This window comes from Marmota marmota, unplaced genomic scaffold (assembly GCF_001458135.2).
Source record: "Marmota marmota marmota unplaced genomic scaffold, marMar, whole genome shotgun sequence".
NCBI lineage: Eukaryota > Metazoa > Chordata > Mammalia > Rodentia > Sciuridae > Marmota > Marmota marmota.
The window spans coordinates 47,685,718-47,704,784 of NW_026000016.1; the positions used below are offsets into that span (position 1 = coordinate 47,685,718).

Sequence of the window (19,067 nt, forward strand, 5' to 3'; positions counted from 1 at the left end):
AAAAAAAAAAAAAAAAAAAAAATGTTCATATTGAGTTATTTGTAAAAGGAAATGAAGCTAACAACCTAAATGTCTAATACAGAAACAGCCATGTAAAATACATTAATTCCATACTTGCTGACCATGATATGCTATTTAATAAGAAAGCTATTTTTTTTTAATCATCATGTAAAAAAGGGCTGGCTTGATCTGTGTGGCTTCAAAGAATCAGAACCAAAGGTGGAACCGAGGCAAGGGTAGGTTTTGATTCAGTGCAGAAGAATGTTCCCACCATGCAGGAAGCTGCTAGCAAGGGTATAAGCTCCCTGCCGCTGGTATTTCCCAAGTGAGGCTGGCATAGGCTCAACTGGGCTTGAGAAAAACATTTTCCCAGGGGCATCTGGAAGTGGTGATGCTGACCAGGAGCCCTCTGGAACTAAGAAATTGCAAGGGAATACACTTCCTTCTTTCTGCTCTTCACTTTAAATGTTTCCCCAAAATAAAGTTCGCTCCTCCCTGGGAGTTTTCTAATTGGCCAGAGACTGGCTTGCAGAAGCCATCTCACAGAGCCTGGCTTCCAGAGCTCCTAAGCCTCTGCCTGAGCTTTGCAGATTGTGAGCACTGCAAGTGCTTAGCAGCAAGCTAAGCTGTCCCCGTGTTTAGCTCTGACCTCCTCTTGATGCACTGCCGGGGACCCAGGGCGGCAAAGCAGTATCAGTGCCCAATGACCCCAGTGGATGCACAACAGGCTCAGAGAGCCTCAGCCTGTCCAGCATCGGGTGACACCACCCCTATTTGGGGCGCCTTCCACGCCGATCCCTGGGCCACCCTCTGCTAAGCCCGCGGCTGCGGATGGGCCTGGGCAAGGCGGGGCTGTGATGTCAGCCCGGGAGCCAGGGCGGGCTGCCTGGCTCTCCGCCTTCCCCAGTAATTACTTCATTTACACGGAGCAGGAAGGATCCAACTCAATAATCCAGGCAGACACACTAAAGCAATTATCTATGTAATACGTCCTGCACCATTGCCTCCCTGTGAAAAAGGAAAAGCCGAACCCAGGGAGGAAAAAAAAAAAGTCCCCTTTGTCTCCCAGCCCGTGCAGCAGCCCCCAGGATTAATCCCACACCCGCGCTAACACATTCATCACCTCGCCGGCGATCGGGGAGCCGAGGACTTTTAATAATTCATATCGGCAGCCCAGCACTCTGTGCCCTTGTGCGGAGACACAGAACCCCGCTTGTTTCCGTAAGGAAAGCCCCGTGGCTGTGCCAGGCAGGGCGCCCCAGCCCCTCCTGCCACCGCCTCCTGGAGACAGGCCGAGCCGCAGGCTGCTGTCGGAGCAGAGCCGAGCCTCGGTGGCACCTCCCTCCTACCCCCTCCTCTCCACCAACAGGATCTGCCCGTCTCCTGCCCAGGCTAAAATGCAGCAGCTCAGAGGCTGGAGCTGAAGATTGGACAGTCAGCGCCTGCGGAAACCTCCCCAGCGCAAGAAAGAGGGGATTTGGGGGATTTAGGGCAGGCACCTGCAATGCCCCTGCCGCCATCTGGACCGGGGATTGGGGCAGAGGCTGCTACTCAGGGCTCCCCCTGCATGCAGGAGATCCTCGGTGGCCTGCACCAGCTGCCAGATAGAGAGCAAGGGGTCTAAAGGGATTTGGGGAGAACTGTCCAGCCCTGAAGGCCACACCTCCTCCGACACTGAATCTGCGCTCAGTCCTCCTCCCCACCACCCCAGGGCTCCCCAGGGCTGCTCACCCAGCATTCTGGCTCTCCCCCTCCTCCCCCCTGCCATGGCTGGCCTGCGGTCTCAAAGGGCATCTGCCAGTTGCTTCTTCTCCTTTCCCTTCCCTTCCCCTCCACCCCAGCTCCCCTTGCCCCTCACTGGCCAGTTCCCCAACCTCCCTCCCTCTCTAAGTGCCTCACACAATAACCCTGGGGCTCTCAGCTGGTGACATCCTGGTCCATCATTATGTCCGCTGGCCCCTCATTCCCACCATCCCCTGTCCACGCACCAGATCGGCTCCTTCGGGAGCTTCCCATAAATCTGAGACGCCAGCCCTTGGCCCCAACCTCTGAGCCCTGAGAAGGAGGCACTCGGACCCCTCCCACTGAGGAGGCTGAGTCTTGGGGCTGACCTGAGCCCGACCCTGGGAACCCCCCTCCACAGCTCCTCCCTGCTGGCCTTTCACTCATTCCATGGGTAGAGGCAGGGTGGGGCTGGTGGCCTCTGCGCTGCAGCCAGGCTGGGGGCCCAGCTGGACCCTTGGAGGCAGCAGCCCCAAAGCTGCTCTAGCCCAGGGGAAGCAACTCAAATGTAATCAATTCAAACAGCATCAGTCCTTACTGGGGGATTCTGGAGGGAGCTGGGGGCACCAAGAGGTCTATAATTAGCATTCTCAGCATCCATGATCCCCAAGTAATGCTGCCAAGGATGAGGGATGGGGAAGGCAAGGGAACCGCAGTGCACAGAGCCCGGGCTCACACGCCAGGCAGGTGGCTGCCAGCCTGTCCGGAGCCCAACCTCCCTCCTCCCACCTCATCCATCTGATGCCTCCAAACAGACTCACCGACTTGCTTCAGAGGTGTGATCCGTGCTGAGAGCGCTAACTCTGCCAGCCCCAAGGCACCCCTCCCCCAGCTCAAGCCAGCTGGGGTCCTCCTCCCCTGCCCCTGGGGGCCCCCTTCTGAAGAGCGGGGCTCTGGATCTAATCTGATCTAATCAGTCATCTCTCCGGCTGGCAGGTCCCTGGCGCAGGGAGAGGATGCTGTTGTGGTTACTGCAGGACCCAGCATCTTTCCCAGGCAGAAGCAGCTGGGCATGCTCTATCGGCTCCCGCGGGGATTTCAGGGCCACGTGACTCTCCCTCCCCAAGCTGTCACTTAGGATCAGAAGTAAATAGTCCTGGAAAAGGTTTAACTCCATCCACACCAGTGACAAGCTGCTAACCACCCTTGCAGCCAACCCGCCAGGGAGAGGATGGGGTGGTTCGGCCCACCCTCCCTGGCCTCCCACCACAGGGACAAGACTGCCCCCCAAAGGGCAGCTGGGCCAGCTGCATTCCTAGCACCTTCCCACAAGGGACTGCAGGGAGCCAGAAACTGCCTGGGGGGCCTCGGCTGCAGCCTCCTGCACCCAGCCTGCCCGTGGTCACCTTTCAGCCCTGTGGCTGCCCACCCCAGAGAGGAGCATGTTTCTGGGGTCAGGAGGGCTCGGTTGGGACCCTGCTGCTTCTACTGCCCCAGCCCAATGGATTTAAAGAAGCAACATGTAGAGGTGGCTGGAGACCTTTGTAAGACACCAGGGTCTCCTAGTCCTCAGCCCAAATTGGTCTCCAGTGACCTTGAACGAGAATGCTAGCCAAGCCAGGGGGCACCTGGGTTCTGCATTACGGATGGTCAAAGGCAGAAGCGCTCGGACAAGAGCACTGTGGCCCTGCTTCTGCGGTAGACAAAGATGTTCCCCTTCCCTTGTATTCTCTCATTCTTGCTCTGCCTCAGTTTCCCTCTCTGCACACCCCTGTGGATGCTGGAAAAATATGATTCTCGGTGCCAATGGGCAAGCATCACGGAAACACTACTGACTTCATAACCAGGTCCAGAAAGATGGGGAGAAAAGGGAGGGTTCTCAAGTCAACCCACAGGCAGGCTCACTGGCCTCAGTCCCCCCCGCCCTTACACCCCGAATTGGAGACAGAACCAATGAGCGCCTGCGGTCACTTCTGAAAACAGAACCAAAGGGTGCCCACCAGGCCCCCACCCATGTGTAATTTGTCTTTATTTGTTATCAAAGTTGGTACAAAAAAAATTAAGCCTCTCTTCACTTTGAATATGATTGAGTCTCTTACTGTGATCGTTTGTTTTTAAACCTGCCGAAGCCTTTTCTTTAAAAAGAATCTGCTTTGAAAGGAGTAGAAGATGACCTCCCTCCCAGAGCCCAGGAGGAGCCTTGTTAGTTGGGATGGGGGACATTGAGGAGATTTGGGCCATACACCAGAGAGAGTGCAGTCAGGAGCCTGGGGAGGTACTGCAGGGACTTCCAGCCCAGAGCAGGCCGCGCGGAACTGGGACTCTCAGGCCAGAGAAGCATTCACAGCCTAGAGGTCCTGGTGGAGGGGGTCCCTTGGCCACCTTTTCCCCTGTCCACAGCCTGGCCGAGATGTCAGGCCAGGGCTCTAGAAAGCCGCTCATTGAAGGCGCAGGGAAGATGGGAGCAAGGGCCCAGCGCCAGGCAGGATGGATTCAGCCCATCTCACCTGCCTGGCTCTGCAGGACTTGGCAAGGCTGCCTGGCCCAGGCAGGGGGGAGAGCCTGCTTCCAGGTAGCCAAAGATGAAGGGTCCCAGAGGTCTCTGGCCTTGAACTTATGAAGCAAAGTGGGGCTGGAGCGAGAGATTACAGTCCCTGGGACGAGTGTGGGAAGGGGACAAGGACCCTAGCCCCCAGCCCCTAGAATCCTCAGGCAGCTGGAGAAGTGGCTGACAGACGGGCCTGCTGGGAGGGTTTCCTCTCTGGCAGACAGAGGGCAAGGGCGGCAGTGGAGGCCCTGGATCCTCCAAGAAGCCCGAGACAGACTGGTCACACTTCTGGGTACCCATGGGCTCAAGGGGAATGAGAGGCCCAGGGGAGGACGGGCGGGTACCGTGACTTCACCGTGAGGAGCCACGTGGTGAAGGCAGCATCAGGGTGGCATCGGGGTTCCAGCAAGGACCAGTGAAGTGCAGCAGAGAGGGCAGAGTCCTTTGTCCCAATCTAAATTCTCTCCCTGTCAGCCCAGTAGAGAAGGCTGCGGAGGAGGGATGAGGGGGACAGGATTCCAAAGAAAGCTTCTCTGAGGTCCCGCCTCTGCTCTAGACTTGCCCCTGTGGCTCAGGATCAAGTTCAACTTCTCAGTCGCTATTCAGTCTCTGAACACTTGAAGTGTCATGGATGCCCCACGCCACATGGGTGGCCATTAGACGGATGGATTCACTGTCCCTCAGCACCCACTCCTCACCCTGGACCTTATCCACATGGGCCTCCCTCCCTCCGCATGGGGAGCAGCGAGGGGAGCCAGCTTGGGTCTCTGATGGCCAACCACAGCTCCATCCCTAACTCAGTGCCTGGGAACCAGCTTCTTCTCAGCTGAGCCTCAGTTTTCCTCACCTGCAAATGGAGCTCAGACCACCTTCCTCCTCCTTCCCTATATCTTTCTTTCTGAGGACAGAGCTGCTAGGGCCAGAATTGCTACCTGTGACTTTCCACCTGCCTGCCTTCTGGAGACAACAGAACAGTCTTAGTGCACCTCACTTCCTGGGCCTCCTCTAGGGTCCCACAGGTGGGGTCTGTATGGACTCTCGGCTATCCAGCACAGCCTTTTAGGGGTCACTTGAGTGTCACCGCCCAGCCCTTCGGCACATGGGAGAGAGTACTGGCTCCAATACCTCGGTTCCGAGCAGCCCCCAGGCTGGTGCTGCCCAGCTCACCATGTGCCACCTGAGGATTCTGGCACATTCTTGGAGAAGGTGTTCAGACCACAAGGAAGAAGTGACAGGGCTGGGTGGGGCTCCCTGGGTGGAGCAGCAGCTGGGGTTTATCAGGGATGTGTCTCTGCAGGACGTGTCCCTGTCACATCTCCTCCCCTGCTGACTCTGGAGAGAGAGGAAAAGCCGCCCTTGGAGACAGAACTGATTCTGTCCTACAGCGGGGTGCTCGAGCAGGGAGCCAGAAAGGACACAAGGCCCCAGAAGAGAATTCTTATTGGTCAGGAATAGGTGGCACCTAGCCAGATCTTTAGGATTCAGAAAGAAGTCCACCAGACCTACGGTGGTTGAGTAGTGGCAGGGGAGGGTCAAGATGGCCCTGTCAGCTCCTGGAAGGCAGCACCATAAGCCTGGAGAGAATCTGTGGGTCACCATGGAGCAAACCCCTAAAGGCCGGATGTGGCTGATCATGTGTGCTCTGGCGCCCTCTTGTGGACAAGATGGAAAATGCATACGTGCTTGGTAATGGGCTTTACCCATCTCTCTTTCCCTCTCCTTTCCCCAGGTACTGGGGATTGAACCCGGGGAACTTTACCGGTGAATTCTCAGCCCCGCCCCTTTTAAAAAAATTTTCAGACAGGATCTCACTAAGTTGCCCAGACTGGCAAACTGGAACTTGCCATCCTGCCTTAGCCTTCCGGAGTAGCTGAGCTTCCAGGTGTGCACCACCACACCCACACACACTCTGGTGTGTGGCCCAAATCTCCTTACCCACCTTTTCACCTTTCGCTTTCCTTTTCTCCCCACACTCTCCTTCCTGGCAAACGACACCTTCAAACTGCAGATACACTGGAGTAATACATCACTTGTGGGTACCATGTGAACCCCCCCGCCCCAGACACCATGAAGGAAAGAGCTTACTGAAACACAATTATCATGCTTGTTAGATCCTGGGAAAATGTCAGTATTTGGTTATTGAAATTGATCCATCCATATTCGAAGAATATGTCTGGATATCTCGGTTTTATTATTACCTCTTGGGATCCATGTCTTGGGTCCTCAGAGTTTCTAATTCATCTACCAACACAATGTCATATATCTGGATAGGCAAAAGACTTAAAATCAGCATACTTTAGTGATGGGGGCCACATCAATGTTTATAGTAGCTCCATTCACAATGGCTAAGCTATGAAACCAATCTAGGTGCCTCTTCAACAGATGAATGGATAAAAGGAATGCGGTATGTATCACACAATAGAATATTACTCAGTCATAAAGAAGAATGAAATTATGGCATTTGCCAGTAAATGGATGGAAGGAGGATGGGAATGGGAAAGACAGTAGAATGAATGGGACATCACTTTCCTCTGTTCGCGATGAACACACGGCCAGTGTGACTCCACATCACGTACAACCACAAGAACGGGAAGTGATGCTCCGTGTGTGGATGATCTGTCAAAATACATTCTACTGTCATGTACAACTAAAAAAAGAACAAATAAAATTTTTTTAAAAAACCAGAGTGGGAATGGATTATGGAGGGAAATGTGAAAATAAGGAAGGTGGACCAGAGTCGTCCACTCACTTTTTACTAAGGGTTCTTGGGTGCGTTCCTTGTCCGGGCCTGGGGGGAAGAGCGTGGCATTACGTTAGGGTCACAGCCTGGGAAATCCTGCAGCACCGGCTGCCTCCCAGCCTGACTTCCTCCCAGCTCCACAACCTTGAACAATTTATTTACGGTCTGGGTTTCCTAGTTGTTTGCAAAAATAGTTAGGAGCTGGCGAGGACTGAGGAGAGAACACGCTAAAGCGCTCAGCTCTGAGCCGCTCCTGCTGCTGCTGATACAGAACAGCCACCGCGTCCGGATACGGGGACACTAGATGAATGGCGGCCGACACTTCATTACAATATGTGATAGGACAATTTCATCTATGTCCCAGACTTCCTGGCCACGCTGTGTCGCCCCTGCCCTTGAAGAGTTTCCCATCTAGACCAGCGCTTCCCCATCGCGTGGTCCCCAGAACAGCAGCATCAGGGTCACCCAGAAACCTACTGAAAATGCAAAGTACAGACCCCTTGAATCAGAAACGCTAGGGCAGAGCCCAGCAATCGGTTTTCAATAAACCCTCCATGACCTGGATGCACACTCGGGCTGGAAGATTACAGATGGAGGTAAAAGGATACACATAGAAACAATTAAATGCAGGAGGGCATCCCTGAAGGAGGGAGGTCCTGGGCAGGGTCTGAAGGAAGAGAAGTTGTCCTCAGTGGACCCGAGCCATGTTGGAAGAGGGAGCAGCACTCACAAGGGCTCAGATGCTGGGAAGCAGGTGTGTGTGGAGGGACCCACAAGGGCTCGGTGTGGCTACAGGAGAGGGTTAATCAGCAGACTGGTAGTGTGGGAGGTGAGGCTGGGAAGGGAGGCAGGAGCCAGATCATGACGCCCTTTAAGTGCCTAGAGAAGGAAACGGAGAATGATAGGAACAAATTTGTACCCCACCTCTCCCCCAAAAAATACTCTTGCAGCACCAGGGCCAGAGGCAGGAGGAGCCACAGAGCAGCTGCAGGAATGACCAGGTGAGCTCCAGGTGCCCTTGACAGTGGCTGCAGGGATATGACAAGGCGGTGGGGCCAGAGGGGGAGGGGTGAGCACCCCCGGGAGGGGGAGCAGGGGGGGGGGATCTCTGGGGTCCTGCCTTGTGGGGAAGGAACAGAGCAGAGAAAGAGGAGGGGGGCACGTCTACACAATCGAGGGGCTCAGGAGCAAGCTCCCAGATGGCAGTTGGAGGAGGAATTAATTATGCTTCTGCAGTTTACTCCCTGTGCTTTCTCATTCTTTCTTTCATTTCAGCAAGTATTAGGTTCCCAACACGTACCAGAAACCACCACCACCAGGATGGGCTCTTAAGGGTCACGTGACAGCAGGGAACATTAGCAATGAATAAGTAAACACATGCACTTTCTAATGTTTCAGTAGTGCTAGGAGCGATGAAGAAAAAAAAAAAGAGTGAGAGAGGAGAGGCAGAGACCTCAGAGGGACTCATCAGGAAGGGCCTCCCCAGATGGGCAGAAACAGGAGAGGAGTGCTCCCAGGTAGAGGGGTCAACACGTGCAAAGGTCCTGAGGTAGGGATGAGTTTGACATGGAAGGAAGGAAACAAGAAAGTCTGTATAGCAGGCCAGTTATGGGAGGAGACCAGGGAGGTGAGCAGAGAACACTAGATAAGTTTTTTGGTTTTTTTGGTACCTGGGATTGAACCCAGGGATACTTTACCACCGAGCCACATCCCCAGCCCCTTTTATTTTTTATTTTGAGAGAAGGTCTCACTAAGTTGCTGGGGTTGGTCTCAAACTTGTGATCCTCCTGCCTCAGCCTTCGGAGCTGCTGAGGTTATAGGCGTGCACCACCACTCCTGGCTCAGAGGTAGGTTTTTTAAGGAGAGGTGGAAAGAGGTAACATCGTAAAAGTGCTTAATAAACTGTCTCAAGAACCAAATGTATACTCTGTACATCCAGGAATATTAGGATGGTTTCTAGAAGAAAGAAAAAAAAAAATATATATATATATATATATAGTGTGTGTGTGTGAGAGAGAGAGAAAGAGAGAGAGAGACACTAGGGATTGAGCCCAGAGATCTTTTTTACCACCCCCAGACCTTTTTATTTTTTATTTTGAGACAGGGTCTCATTAAATTGCCTAGGCTGACCTCAGACTTGCAATTCTCCTGCCTCAGCCTCCTGAGTAGCTGGTGTGTGCCCCTGTTCCTGTGTCCAGCAAAGGAACAGCTCTCTTAACTGAATCAGGAAGGATTTAGATTTAATTTTAGGGAAATTCAGGCTGTAAGAGCCATGCGTTAGCAGGACAGTTTCCAAAACAGATCATTCATAAGAGCTTTTTGCTTTTAAAAATATGGCCAGTCTTGAGCTGGGGGATGGAAAGGGGACCTCTCAGGGTGTTGGTGGATGAGAATTTCAGAGAGGAGAGGGAGGGAAAGGGTCCGCTGTCCTGGGTGGACTGTGGCTCCCTCGGTGGAGCCGGGCCCCGTCCACCAGGCATTAGCGCCCTGCCATCTGCAGATTCAGGGGGCAGAGCAGGCGGGGAGCCCGCAGGCCTGAGCATGCTGGGCCTCACCCATGGGAAGGAAGCCAGGACCCAGCCTGGCTGGGAGGCGGGGAGACTGAGGCCAAGCGGAGGGAAATGAGTCCAAGCGAGTGGTGTGGACCAAGCAGCCCACAGAGCTGTGTCCTCTGCATCCCTGTGAAGTCCAGGGTGGCTCCCCGAGGAGCGGCTTCAACTGGGAAAAGTCAGGGCTGCCCCACCCCCAGGGGCCTGGACACACACACCCCTCCACCCAGAATCACAGGTGCCCCCGTCCAGGAGCAAGAAAGCTGAGCCTGGCCTGGCCACCGCAGCCTGTCTTCTCAGTGAACACCACACACCTGCCCCTTGGGCTCCACCTTCCTCCCCTGTGCCCCGCTGCCCCAGCTCCTGCCTCTCCACCACTGTCTGGTTTGTCCAGAACGCTCTCCTCCGCTTGGTTGGGCCATCTCCTTCCACCTGTGCAGCCCAGCCCAGTGCCCCACCCACCCCGCCCCGGAGAACTTTCCGTGATTGACACCAGCCATGCCCAGGCCAACGTCAACACAGACAGACAGACAGACAGGCCTCTCTCTCTGCAGCACTCTGAGGCCTAGGGTGCCTTCCTGGCCACTCACAGACCCAAAGATGCCTTTGACGAATAACCAGACCTTTTTAATCACCTCCCCCTCCAGAGGTGACATCGGTGACAAGGACAAAAGTAAGATCAACGGCGAGATCAGAAAGGAAACTCCATCTTACTCACTTGATGAAATACACGGCTCCTTCCTTCGTAGAATCCATCTCCCAGCCCTTGGGCAAACCTGCCAGGAAGCAAAATCACAGGATGAGAAGGCTCCAGAAGGCTCGGACTCCACCTGTCCCCGTCGGCCTCACCAAGCAACCTCGCTCAGGAGGCCTGGGCCTGGAGAGGCAGGGAGGTCCCAAGAGCAGCGGCGGGGGTCCAAGCAACCATTTCACCTTAGTTTGCCTATTACTTCTAGCACCTAAATTTCTCACAAATAATGAGAGAGATGGCAGGGATGGGTCATCTTCTGACAATGAGCAAAGCCACTGGAAAAAAAACCACTGGGACTCACCCACTCATTCAACAAAGCTTTTCTGAGCATCCACACTGGGCCATGCCCCGGGCCAGCCCCTACGGCACAGCAGTGAGCCACCAAGGTTGTCCTGGAAGTGTCCTCAAGATCATGTGACCAGCCCCCTTATACCACAGAAGTGGAAGCTGGGACCAAGGGCTGTCACTTGCCCCAAGACTCAGATAAATAGAACCTAAAATTTGACTCAAAGTCTCCAAATCACAGGTCAGCGATATGACCTCTCGATACCCACAGAACCTAGATACCCACGGAACGCTCAGAGAGGAGAACCACAGGATCTCAGTCACAAGGGCTAAACTGTGGAGGAAGCTGACCTTGGCGGGGGCAGGAGGGGTCCCAGGCAAACCCCACTGGTAGGTACGACAATTCTACCTCTTAAAGGGGCCTCTGTCAGGCACTAACTCATGCCGTGTCCTGTGCACCGTCCTTAAATAGCCGCCCTGCCCTGTCCCACAGACTCCCTCCTCCCATGGCAGAGGAGGTTGTTTCTGAGAGCCCTAGAGAATCCACTGTCCCCTGGCTGAGACTGGAGAACAGGTGGGAATTCTTGTGACAGAGATTCCCAGCCACCTTTCTGTTCAGCCCAAGCATCTGCCTTGGGTAGGAGATCTTACAAGACATGGCCCTTCTCTGTTCGTCTGACCATCTCCCGGTCATCTCAGCTGTTTGGGGGCATACCCTGCACAGAGCACAGCCTGGGTCCTGTGGCATGGCAGGTCTAGCTTTTTGTCGCCCATTTTATTCTCTTGTGTTTATCAAAGGGTCTGTAGTCTCATAGTTGCTGCTTCAGCAAAACAGAATGGCTAAGGAGCCCAGCTTCTGCCCAGGACTTGCCCCGGGGAAACACCTGCTACCACCTGAGGAAATCTTCCTTTCCCTAAGCCATGCCTGTCACCTCTGCTAGTGCTTCTAATCTGCACCTATTATACAATAGATGTCAGCCCCATCTATCTGCTGACAGATAAGGAAACTGAGACCCAGACAGGTTCATCAACTTGCTTGAAGCCACACAGGAAATGTCTGGGCCGGGATGTGAGCACTGGTCTGCTGTCTTTAAAGCCCACACTCCTTCCTCTGTGCAACTCCATAAATGCTACTTGTTCCCCTCTGTCCCTGTGGGAGGATGCTCCCATTCAGAAGGGCGTGGGTTGGCAGCCTCCCCAAGTAGAGGGATCCCCCATTGGGTCAGAATCATAAATAATCCTGCCACTGTGATGTGCCTGGGCAGGAGGCCAGCGTGGATTATGTCCCTTGCCTTTTTCTAGCAACTTCCCTCCACACTGCCCTCTCTGCCTGGGCAACACCAAGAGCGCTTATGTTCCTGTCCAGGCCGAGTGCCCGCCGAGGCAGCTGCCCTCCCGGCGAGCTTCGGGGGCATCTTAACCCCTTCCCAGCTGTGGAAGGCCAGTTGGCTGGCCAAAAGAGACGGGCCCCAGGCCCCTAGTCATCCCCCATAGTGATGGTGGACTTGACTCTGAATGGCCAGGACCCTGGGGCAGCAATAGCACCAGTCCCCTAGAAGAAAAGAGTCTTGGCCAGGAGGTAGGAGGCCTCCCTTCAGCGGTTACCTCCCAGTGCTCCTGTGTGGTCCCAGCCACCTCCTAGTGAGGTTCCCAACCCTCTCCCAGTTGCTCAGATACGGAATCAAGCACCTGCAAGCAGAGCCAGGACCTGAGCTGCGTCTCTCCACCTCCAGAACTTAATGCACCACTTTGCTTATTAGCCAAGCACCCCCAGGGGCAGCGGTGCACACCTGTAATCTCAGGAGCTCGGGAGGCTGAGGCAGGAGGATCGCCAGTTCAGAGCCAGCCTCAGCAACTTAGTGAGGCCCTAAGCAACTCATCAAGATCCTTTCTCTAAATAATATACAAAAAAAAAAAAAAAAAAAGGGCTAGGATGTGGCTCCGTGGTTGAGTGCAGGTACCAAAAATAGAAATAGGCTCTGGGCGAGTCGAAACCCTAAGCCAATATGAGCAGCACTGCCAGCTGTGCCCCATGAGTGACCACATCTCTTGGAAGCAGATGCCTGGTGTCCAGTCAGGTGAAGGCTGGGCTGGTGGGAGGTCCTGCCAGGATGCTGCCCACAGCTCCTCCTCCTACTGGACTCAGAACAGAAGGGGTCGATCTGTGGTCACTTGAAGGACCCCAGTCCTCCTCAAGCCTGGCCTCCCTCCCACTGTAACTCAGACGGATCCCTTTTTCTTTGACTGTTTTGTGCTTTGTTGGCCTGTCTGGTCCCACCTTTCCCAGTGGGCTGGGAGGTCACCAAGGGCCAGGGAGCAGTCAGTGCTGACCTTGGCCCCTCATCTTTCCTGTTTCTCGCCAGCTTGAAGGAGTTCCTATCGGCCAAGAGGGGCTATTTACATTTCAATTGATTAAAATAAAAAAATTCAGGTCCTTGGTAGCACTAGCCACATTTCCATGGCCCACATGTGGCCAATGGGCAGCAGAGATGGAGAACATCACCAACCAGGCTATCAGCACTGGGGGCTGGGTTCTGCCCAGTCCAGGAACCTCAAGATAGAAGGGACTTTGACTAGGCAGGGGATGAGAGAGGAGTGAGATCTGTGTCCTCCAGTGTCTGATCCAGATACCGATGGTGGAGGTTGAAGTTAGGAGAGACCCGGAGGTGAGCACGGCCTCCTGCAAAATGGCAGCCCACAGGCTAAGTAGAGGCCACCCATGGAGAAGGGGAGCAGAGCTGGGGCCCAGGGCTCCTGTAGCCACCTCAAGATTGTGCTTCCTCCTTGACTGCAAAGGCAGGGGCAGCGGGCTCCTTACCTGGGCCGGAGGAGTGTCCACTCTGGATGGGTGCTTCTGTACCAGGGTGCACCCAGCTGGTTGACTTTTCCTCGTCACTATGGAAGGAACAATAAGAAAGGGTCAGGTTCAAGAAAGGCTTCCCTGAACAAGGCTTCCCTGAACAATCCAGATGCCTGACGTGGGAGCCCCTGACGCTGCCACGCAAAGGTCTGGTGCCTGGTCTTGAAGAATTTGTAACCCACTGGGGACCGGTGCATGGAAGGATGCTTACAACACAACACAGCAGCAACTACTCTCCCCCCTCCAGCAAGGCACAGGAAGTGGAATGCCAGCAGAGAAGGGATCGCTCCCTGGGAAGATGTTAAAATGGGGAGCCTTCCCTCAAGGGGCCACACTGGAGGGGACTGCAGAAGTCAGGTGGGGGTCCTCCCAGCCAAGTCCCAACCCACAATTTCTCTGATGCATGAGAAAGGGAAGAGGCTGTGTGAGTGGAGCTGGGTGTCTGCAAGGCTGTATATTTTCACTCATGACATTTCCTCCCAAACAGATTATGAATCTGAGGTCTAGAATGGGGAAAGGACACCCCCAAGGTCACAACCAGTAAGTGATGAAGCCAGTTTCAGACCTAGACCTGTCCTCCACAAATGCCCAGCTCCAACATCTCACACCCTCCAAGGCCAGCTCCCGGACAGTGCAGACACTCTGGGCTCTAGGTCTGAGGGCACGGGAACCCATCAATGTTTCTCTGCCCCCAAGATCCAAGTGACACAGATTTTTCCAGAGTCATATGTGACCTAGCATGAGGCACCTGTCTTGGTCAATTCAGGCATGCGAAGGAAAGGACTCACAGATGCCCTGGAACATTCAGGCTTTAGGAAGAGGTGGTCTTGGGGTCTAGGACAAGACCCCATTCTGTGTCTTTAAGGTATGACTGATGTACAATAAACTCCACTGTTGGGCTGGGGTTGTGGCTCAGCGTTAGAGCACTCACCTAGCAGGTGAGGCCCCGTGTTCAATCCTCAGCACCACATAAAAGTAAATTAATTAATTAAAGATAGTGTATTCAACTATAACTAAAATAAATAAATAAACTCCACTGTACACCTCTTCCTCCCCCTAGCTCTTATGACCCCACGGTCCCCTATAACACTGATCTGCTCTGTCACTTGTTCTAGGTTAGTGTGTATTTTTTAGAGTTTCTAGAATTTTACATAAATGGAATCATATAAGCTGGACTTCTTTGTCTGATCCTTCCTTCCTTCCCTCTTTCCCTCCTTCCCTCCTTCCTTCTTTCGTTCCTTGCTATAGAATTTATTTCACTCCACCTTAGTGCTGAGTAGTGTTCAGGATGCACCAGCGTAAGCATCCATTCACCTGTTGATGGACATACGGGTTGATCTCAATTTGGGGCCACAATAAATAAAGCTGCCATGACTCTTCATGCACATTGTGCGGACACGGGCCCTCTTTTTCTAGAACCCGTTCATTTTTCTCTGAGGTTGGACACCTGCTACAGGAAGAGATTTCCCAACTGACCAAAGAAGAAACAAAGTCACAGTCCTAGTGACCCCTGAGCCCTGAGCCACTGGGAGCCATTGGAGAAAGTGCCTTATTCCTGGGCTCGGGTCTGGGCTTTGATCCTGGGAGGCAGATTGAAGCCAAGGGAGGGGAAGGGTTTGAGGGAAATGCAGCCCCTCACCCCTCCTCTTTGGCTCCCCTGAGACTTCCCAGCCCCCTGGGGCCTGACCTCTGCTCACACTCACGCTGCTGGCTCCCTGGACTTCCCAGCTGCCTCCCCGCCACCTGGATGTTGTGGACCACCGCATCACATCCTCGGCCCCCCACCACAACCCTCGGCTTCCTCTTCTTGTCCTTCTACTGTCCTCCTTCGTTAGTCCCTGATAGGAAATTGGACTTGAGAAGATCCAAGTCCACAGTCCTCAAGCTCAGTTGGGCCCTGAGCACCACTAGAATCTGCCTCAGGGTCCCCAGTCATTTGCTGGATGTTCCCAGGCCTTAGCACCATCCTGCCCCCCTGCCATCCCCCCACCTACCCCGACTGATCCTGTCTCTTAAGAGAAGGAAAAAATAAAACCATCAGGCCTCCCAACATGCCCAAACACCCTGCCCCCAAGTTCACCCACATTCTCACCCATCCTTTAATTCCGTCTCTGCACTGGAGAAGAGGCAGCCTTCTCCCATTCAAAGCTAATCCCCTGCCTGGGCTACAGACCCCTCCTTTCCCATCTCTGATAGAAACGTCACTCCACTGAGCATTCCAGACATGCACTGTCACTTTCTCCCCCCACCCCCACCCCCGTGGGGTCCATCACTTTCTGGTCCACTCCCCATCCTGTCTTCCACCGCTGAGCACTCTGTCCTGGCACCATCTCCCCACAGCTTCTGGTCACATCCCTCTCCCTCCTGACCCAACATCCCCCTTAGAGACGAGCCCCTCCCGCTCTCCCTGCCTCCAGCCGCCCAGGCATCAGCCCACTGCAAGTTGGTTTCTGTCCCCAGCCCCACCCTGAAACCACTTTCCATTAAAGACACCCTCACCCCCAGGGTTCCTAAATCCAACAGACACTCCAGTCTCGGGCCCCTTGGCTTCTCTGCCACGTTCCACACTGTTGGCCATTCCTTCCTTCCCCCTTCTCAGTATCCCTCTTCCTTCCCTTCTGGGGCAACACCCAACAGGTCCTGGTGCTGCTCACCCCATGACCCCTTGACCTCGTTCTCCATATTGGCCTCTTTTCCTCTTTCCTGTCCCTAAACACAGTAATGCCCTTCTCACCCCACCCCTCCAACACTCTGGGCAGTCCTGCCTCTTCATAATGACCCCTAGGACTCTCCTTTCATCAAGACGACTCTCTGGACCCCTGTCTATCCAGCTGTCTGTCAACACCTCAAACTCAGTATTTCCCCTGAACCTGCACTCCCCCTAAAATGAGTTTCTCTTCCTATGAGGCTGATCTCTGGCAAACTCAAACTGGAAATTCTGAGATTTATCTTTGCCCTCCACAATATCCAGGCAGTAGATCCTATTCCTAAAATCCTGTCCCTACAGAGGTCTTTCTTCACCAGGCGCAGTGGCGCACACCTGTAATCCCAGTGGCTCAGAAGGCTGAGGCAGGAGGGCCGCAAGTTCTAGGCCAGCCTCAGCAACTTGGCCAGGCCCTAAGCAACTCGGAGAGACCCTGTCTCTAAATGAAATATAAAAAAGGGCTGGGGATATGGCTCAGGAGTTAAGTGCCTCTGAGTTTGATTTAAAAAAAAAAAAAATCTCTCCCTTCTCTCCCTCCCCTTCACCTCTGTGCTCCCCACTTGAATTCAGGCCCCCCATCAGCTTTCTCCCAACTTTCCACTTTCACCGTTGCTTCCTGACGACGTTCGAGTTTCTCCCCCGCCTCCTGCCCAGCCTCAAATCTTCGCCCCTTTAGCTGCCAGAGGATCGTTCTGAATGCAGATCTGACTCTGTCAAGACCTCGAGTGTCCTTTGGCTTCCCCCCTCCTACAGGATGGAGTCCAAACCCTCAGCCCAACATGTAAGGCCTCTCTCAAGCTGTCCCTTTGTGACTTTTTGTCCTTGTCCTCTGCAGCACCCCTGCATCCTCCACTCCATTTTACTGAGCCCCATAGAGGATTCTAGTGATCCATGTCCCACACGGTCAGTGCCGTCCTTCCTCGGGTCCCAGCGGCCAAGCCCCCTTTGGCTCCCACCCTTCATCCAGCTCAGCCCAAATGCTTCCTCCTCCTGGGGAGGCCCCTGAACTCCCCGCACAGCGCTGGCTCTTCCTTCCCCCTTCTCCTAGAGCCTCATGCAAAATAAATGCTTCCAGAATGTATCCAATGATTTCCTAAGGACTTATTTGTGTTTTCTTCTGATGACTTTAAAAAAAAAAAACAAAAAAAAAAAAAAACCCTGTCGTTTATTTATTTATTTTTATCTCCAGTGCCTAGTGAGCAGTAAAGAGTAAATGCTTCAGATGTGTTTGTGGAATACAAGACAAAAAGAAGCTGGAAGGTCAGCAGGAGACTGGGAAGAAAGATAAGGATGAACCCCTTCTCTAGAGTACCTGAGGAACTGGGAGAATTCAGACCCGCAGGCCCTGCCCCTGATCGGAACAGGAATCTCCAACAGAGTACTCAAGAAGCTTTTTAATAAAGCCTTCCCCCCGCCCCCAGACAGGGTCACCCCATGTTGCCCTCAAACTTCTGGGCTCAAGCCATCCTCCCACTTCAGCCTCCTGAGTAGCTGGGACTGCAGGCAGGTGCCACCATAGCTCCTGGCCCGGATGATCCTTATGGACTCTGAAGTCTCAAGCCACTGAGGGAGGGCACTCCGGTTTTAATCCTGGAGAAGTTCTGTTATTTAGGAACCTGACCTAGGGTCAAGAACTTTCGTGGAGTTGATTTCTAAGATAATATAATGACAGCATCAATTATGATAAGGGTGGCAATAATTACAAAAGAAAGGCCCTAAGCAAACACCCAAGAGAACACTCTGCCGCTTGGGCTCCTGCAAAGGCAGTCTGCTATGGAGAAAAGCAGGCAGGACAATCTGCAGATAGATGCCAGGCTTAGACCAAGATCTGACTGACAGTGGTTTTATCTTTGACAAGCAGTTCCAGTCTCTCTGGACCTGGGTCCCCCACCTAGACAACGCAGGGACTGCTTCTGGGTTCCTTTTCACTCTCTTGCCCGGTGAGTGAATATCTTGAAGAAGAGAAAGCATGTCAAGTGTGGGTAACAGTCCAGAATGCTGTGCTTCTAGACTTGCTATCTCATTGGAAGATTTCTATCCTGGCAAAAAATGAGTATAGGAGAAGCGGGCCAAAAGAGGGCCACTTTGTTATAATGAGATTATGCCACAGCCATTTTGGTTTATGAATTTATCATAACAGTGCTAATAAATTACTGAGAATAGCAAAGACTCTCTCTCCCTAAAGATTGCTACACATGCAGCGGGTGGCTACCTTCTCCTGTCCCTTGACAACATTCCAGCAGGAGGGGAGAAGAGCTGCTGGCTTTGGAACACTGAACCCAAGGGTGAGGGGACGCAGGAACTGGGTGGCAGATTCAGTCCCCTCCTGGACTGTATCTTGTCACTTAGCTGAAGTGTTCAGGTAGCAAGTAGGGGAGGAGGATTGGAGATCCACCTTTGGATCTTTCTGCCCAAGAAGGTGAAAGGATCCCAGGCTGGGCATTGGTCTGGCTGTCCTCCTGGGGACCTCTGTGGTCAGGGGAGAAGGGAAAGGCGGCACCTCCCTGTCCTGCCCTGCCTTTCTAGCTAGGGAATACAGAGCCTTTGCTGGACTTTGACCCATTGAGGAAAAGGCGGGAGACACATTCAAACAGGCATCCCGATAAACTTATTAGTCATGCCCACTGTCCCAGTCACCAGTACCCTCCACCCTCTGGCTTGTCCCCAGCCCTGCCACCTTTCAAGTTGGAAAACTTTAAAGAAAAATAATGAAAAAAAAAAAGGAGAGGGGAGAGAGAGACCTACGTACTTGATGAAGAAGATTCTCCCACCGCGGTCCACTCCGTAGGTCCACCGGCCCGGCAAGTCCAGCCAGTCAATCTCATCGGCCATCTCCGTGTCCCCGCAGCCCCTCTAGCTCTCTGCCCTCCTCCCCCGGGCGCCAGGCTGGCGCCCCCACTTTCGGCCG

The 19,067-nt window shown here is 53.7% G+C and overlaps 1 protein-coding gene across 14 annotated transcripts in view; it reads right to left on the reverse strand.

Annotated features, from left to right (window-relative positions):
• Plekha6 (pleckstrin homology domain containing A6) overlaps positions 1-19,000 on the reverse strand; it is a 142,939-nt gene extending 123,939 nt beyond the window's left edge. For 2 of the 14 annotated variants that reach the window (XM_048809741.1, XM_048809743.1), the window contains exons 1-3: positions 18,909-19,000; positions 13,414-13,490; positions 10,278-10,335 (exon numbers count right to left, since the gene is read on the reverse strand). In XM_048809741.1, the coding sequence (XP_048665698.1) occupies positions 10,278-10,335; positions 13,414-13,490; positions 18,909-18,991 (218 nt within the window). In that variant the 5' untranslated portion in view covers positions 18,992-19,000. Of the gene's footprint in view, positions 1-2,543; positions 2,781-10,277; positions 10,336-13,413; positions 13,491-18,908 lie in introns of those variants that run through there. The other 12 variants (XM_048809746.1, XM_048809739.1, XM_015483909.2 and 9 more) reach the window with 8 other exon arrangements.
• Positions 19,001-19,067: the final 67 nt, after the last annotated feature.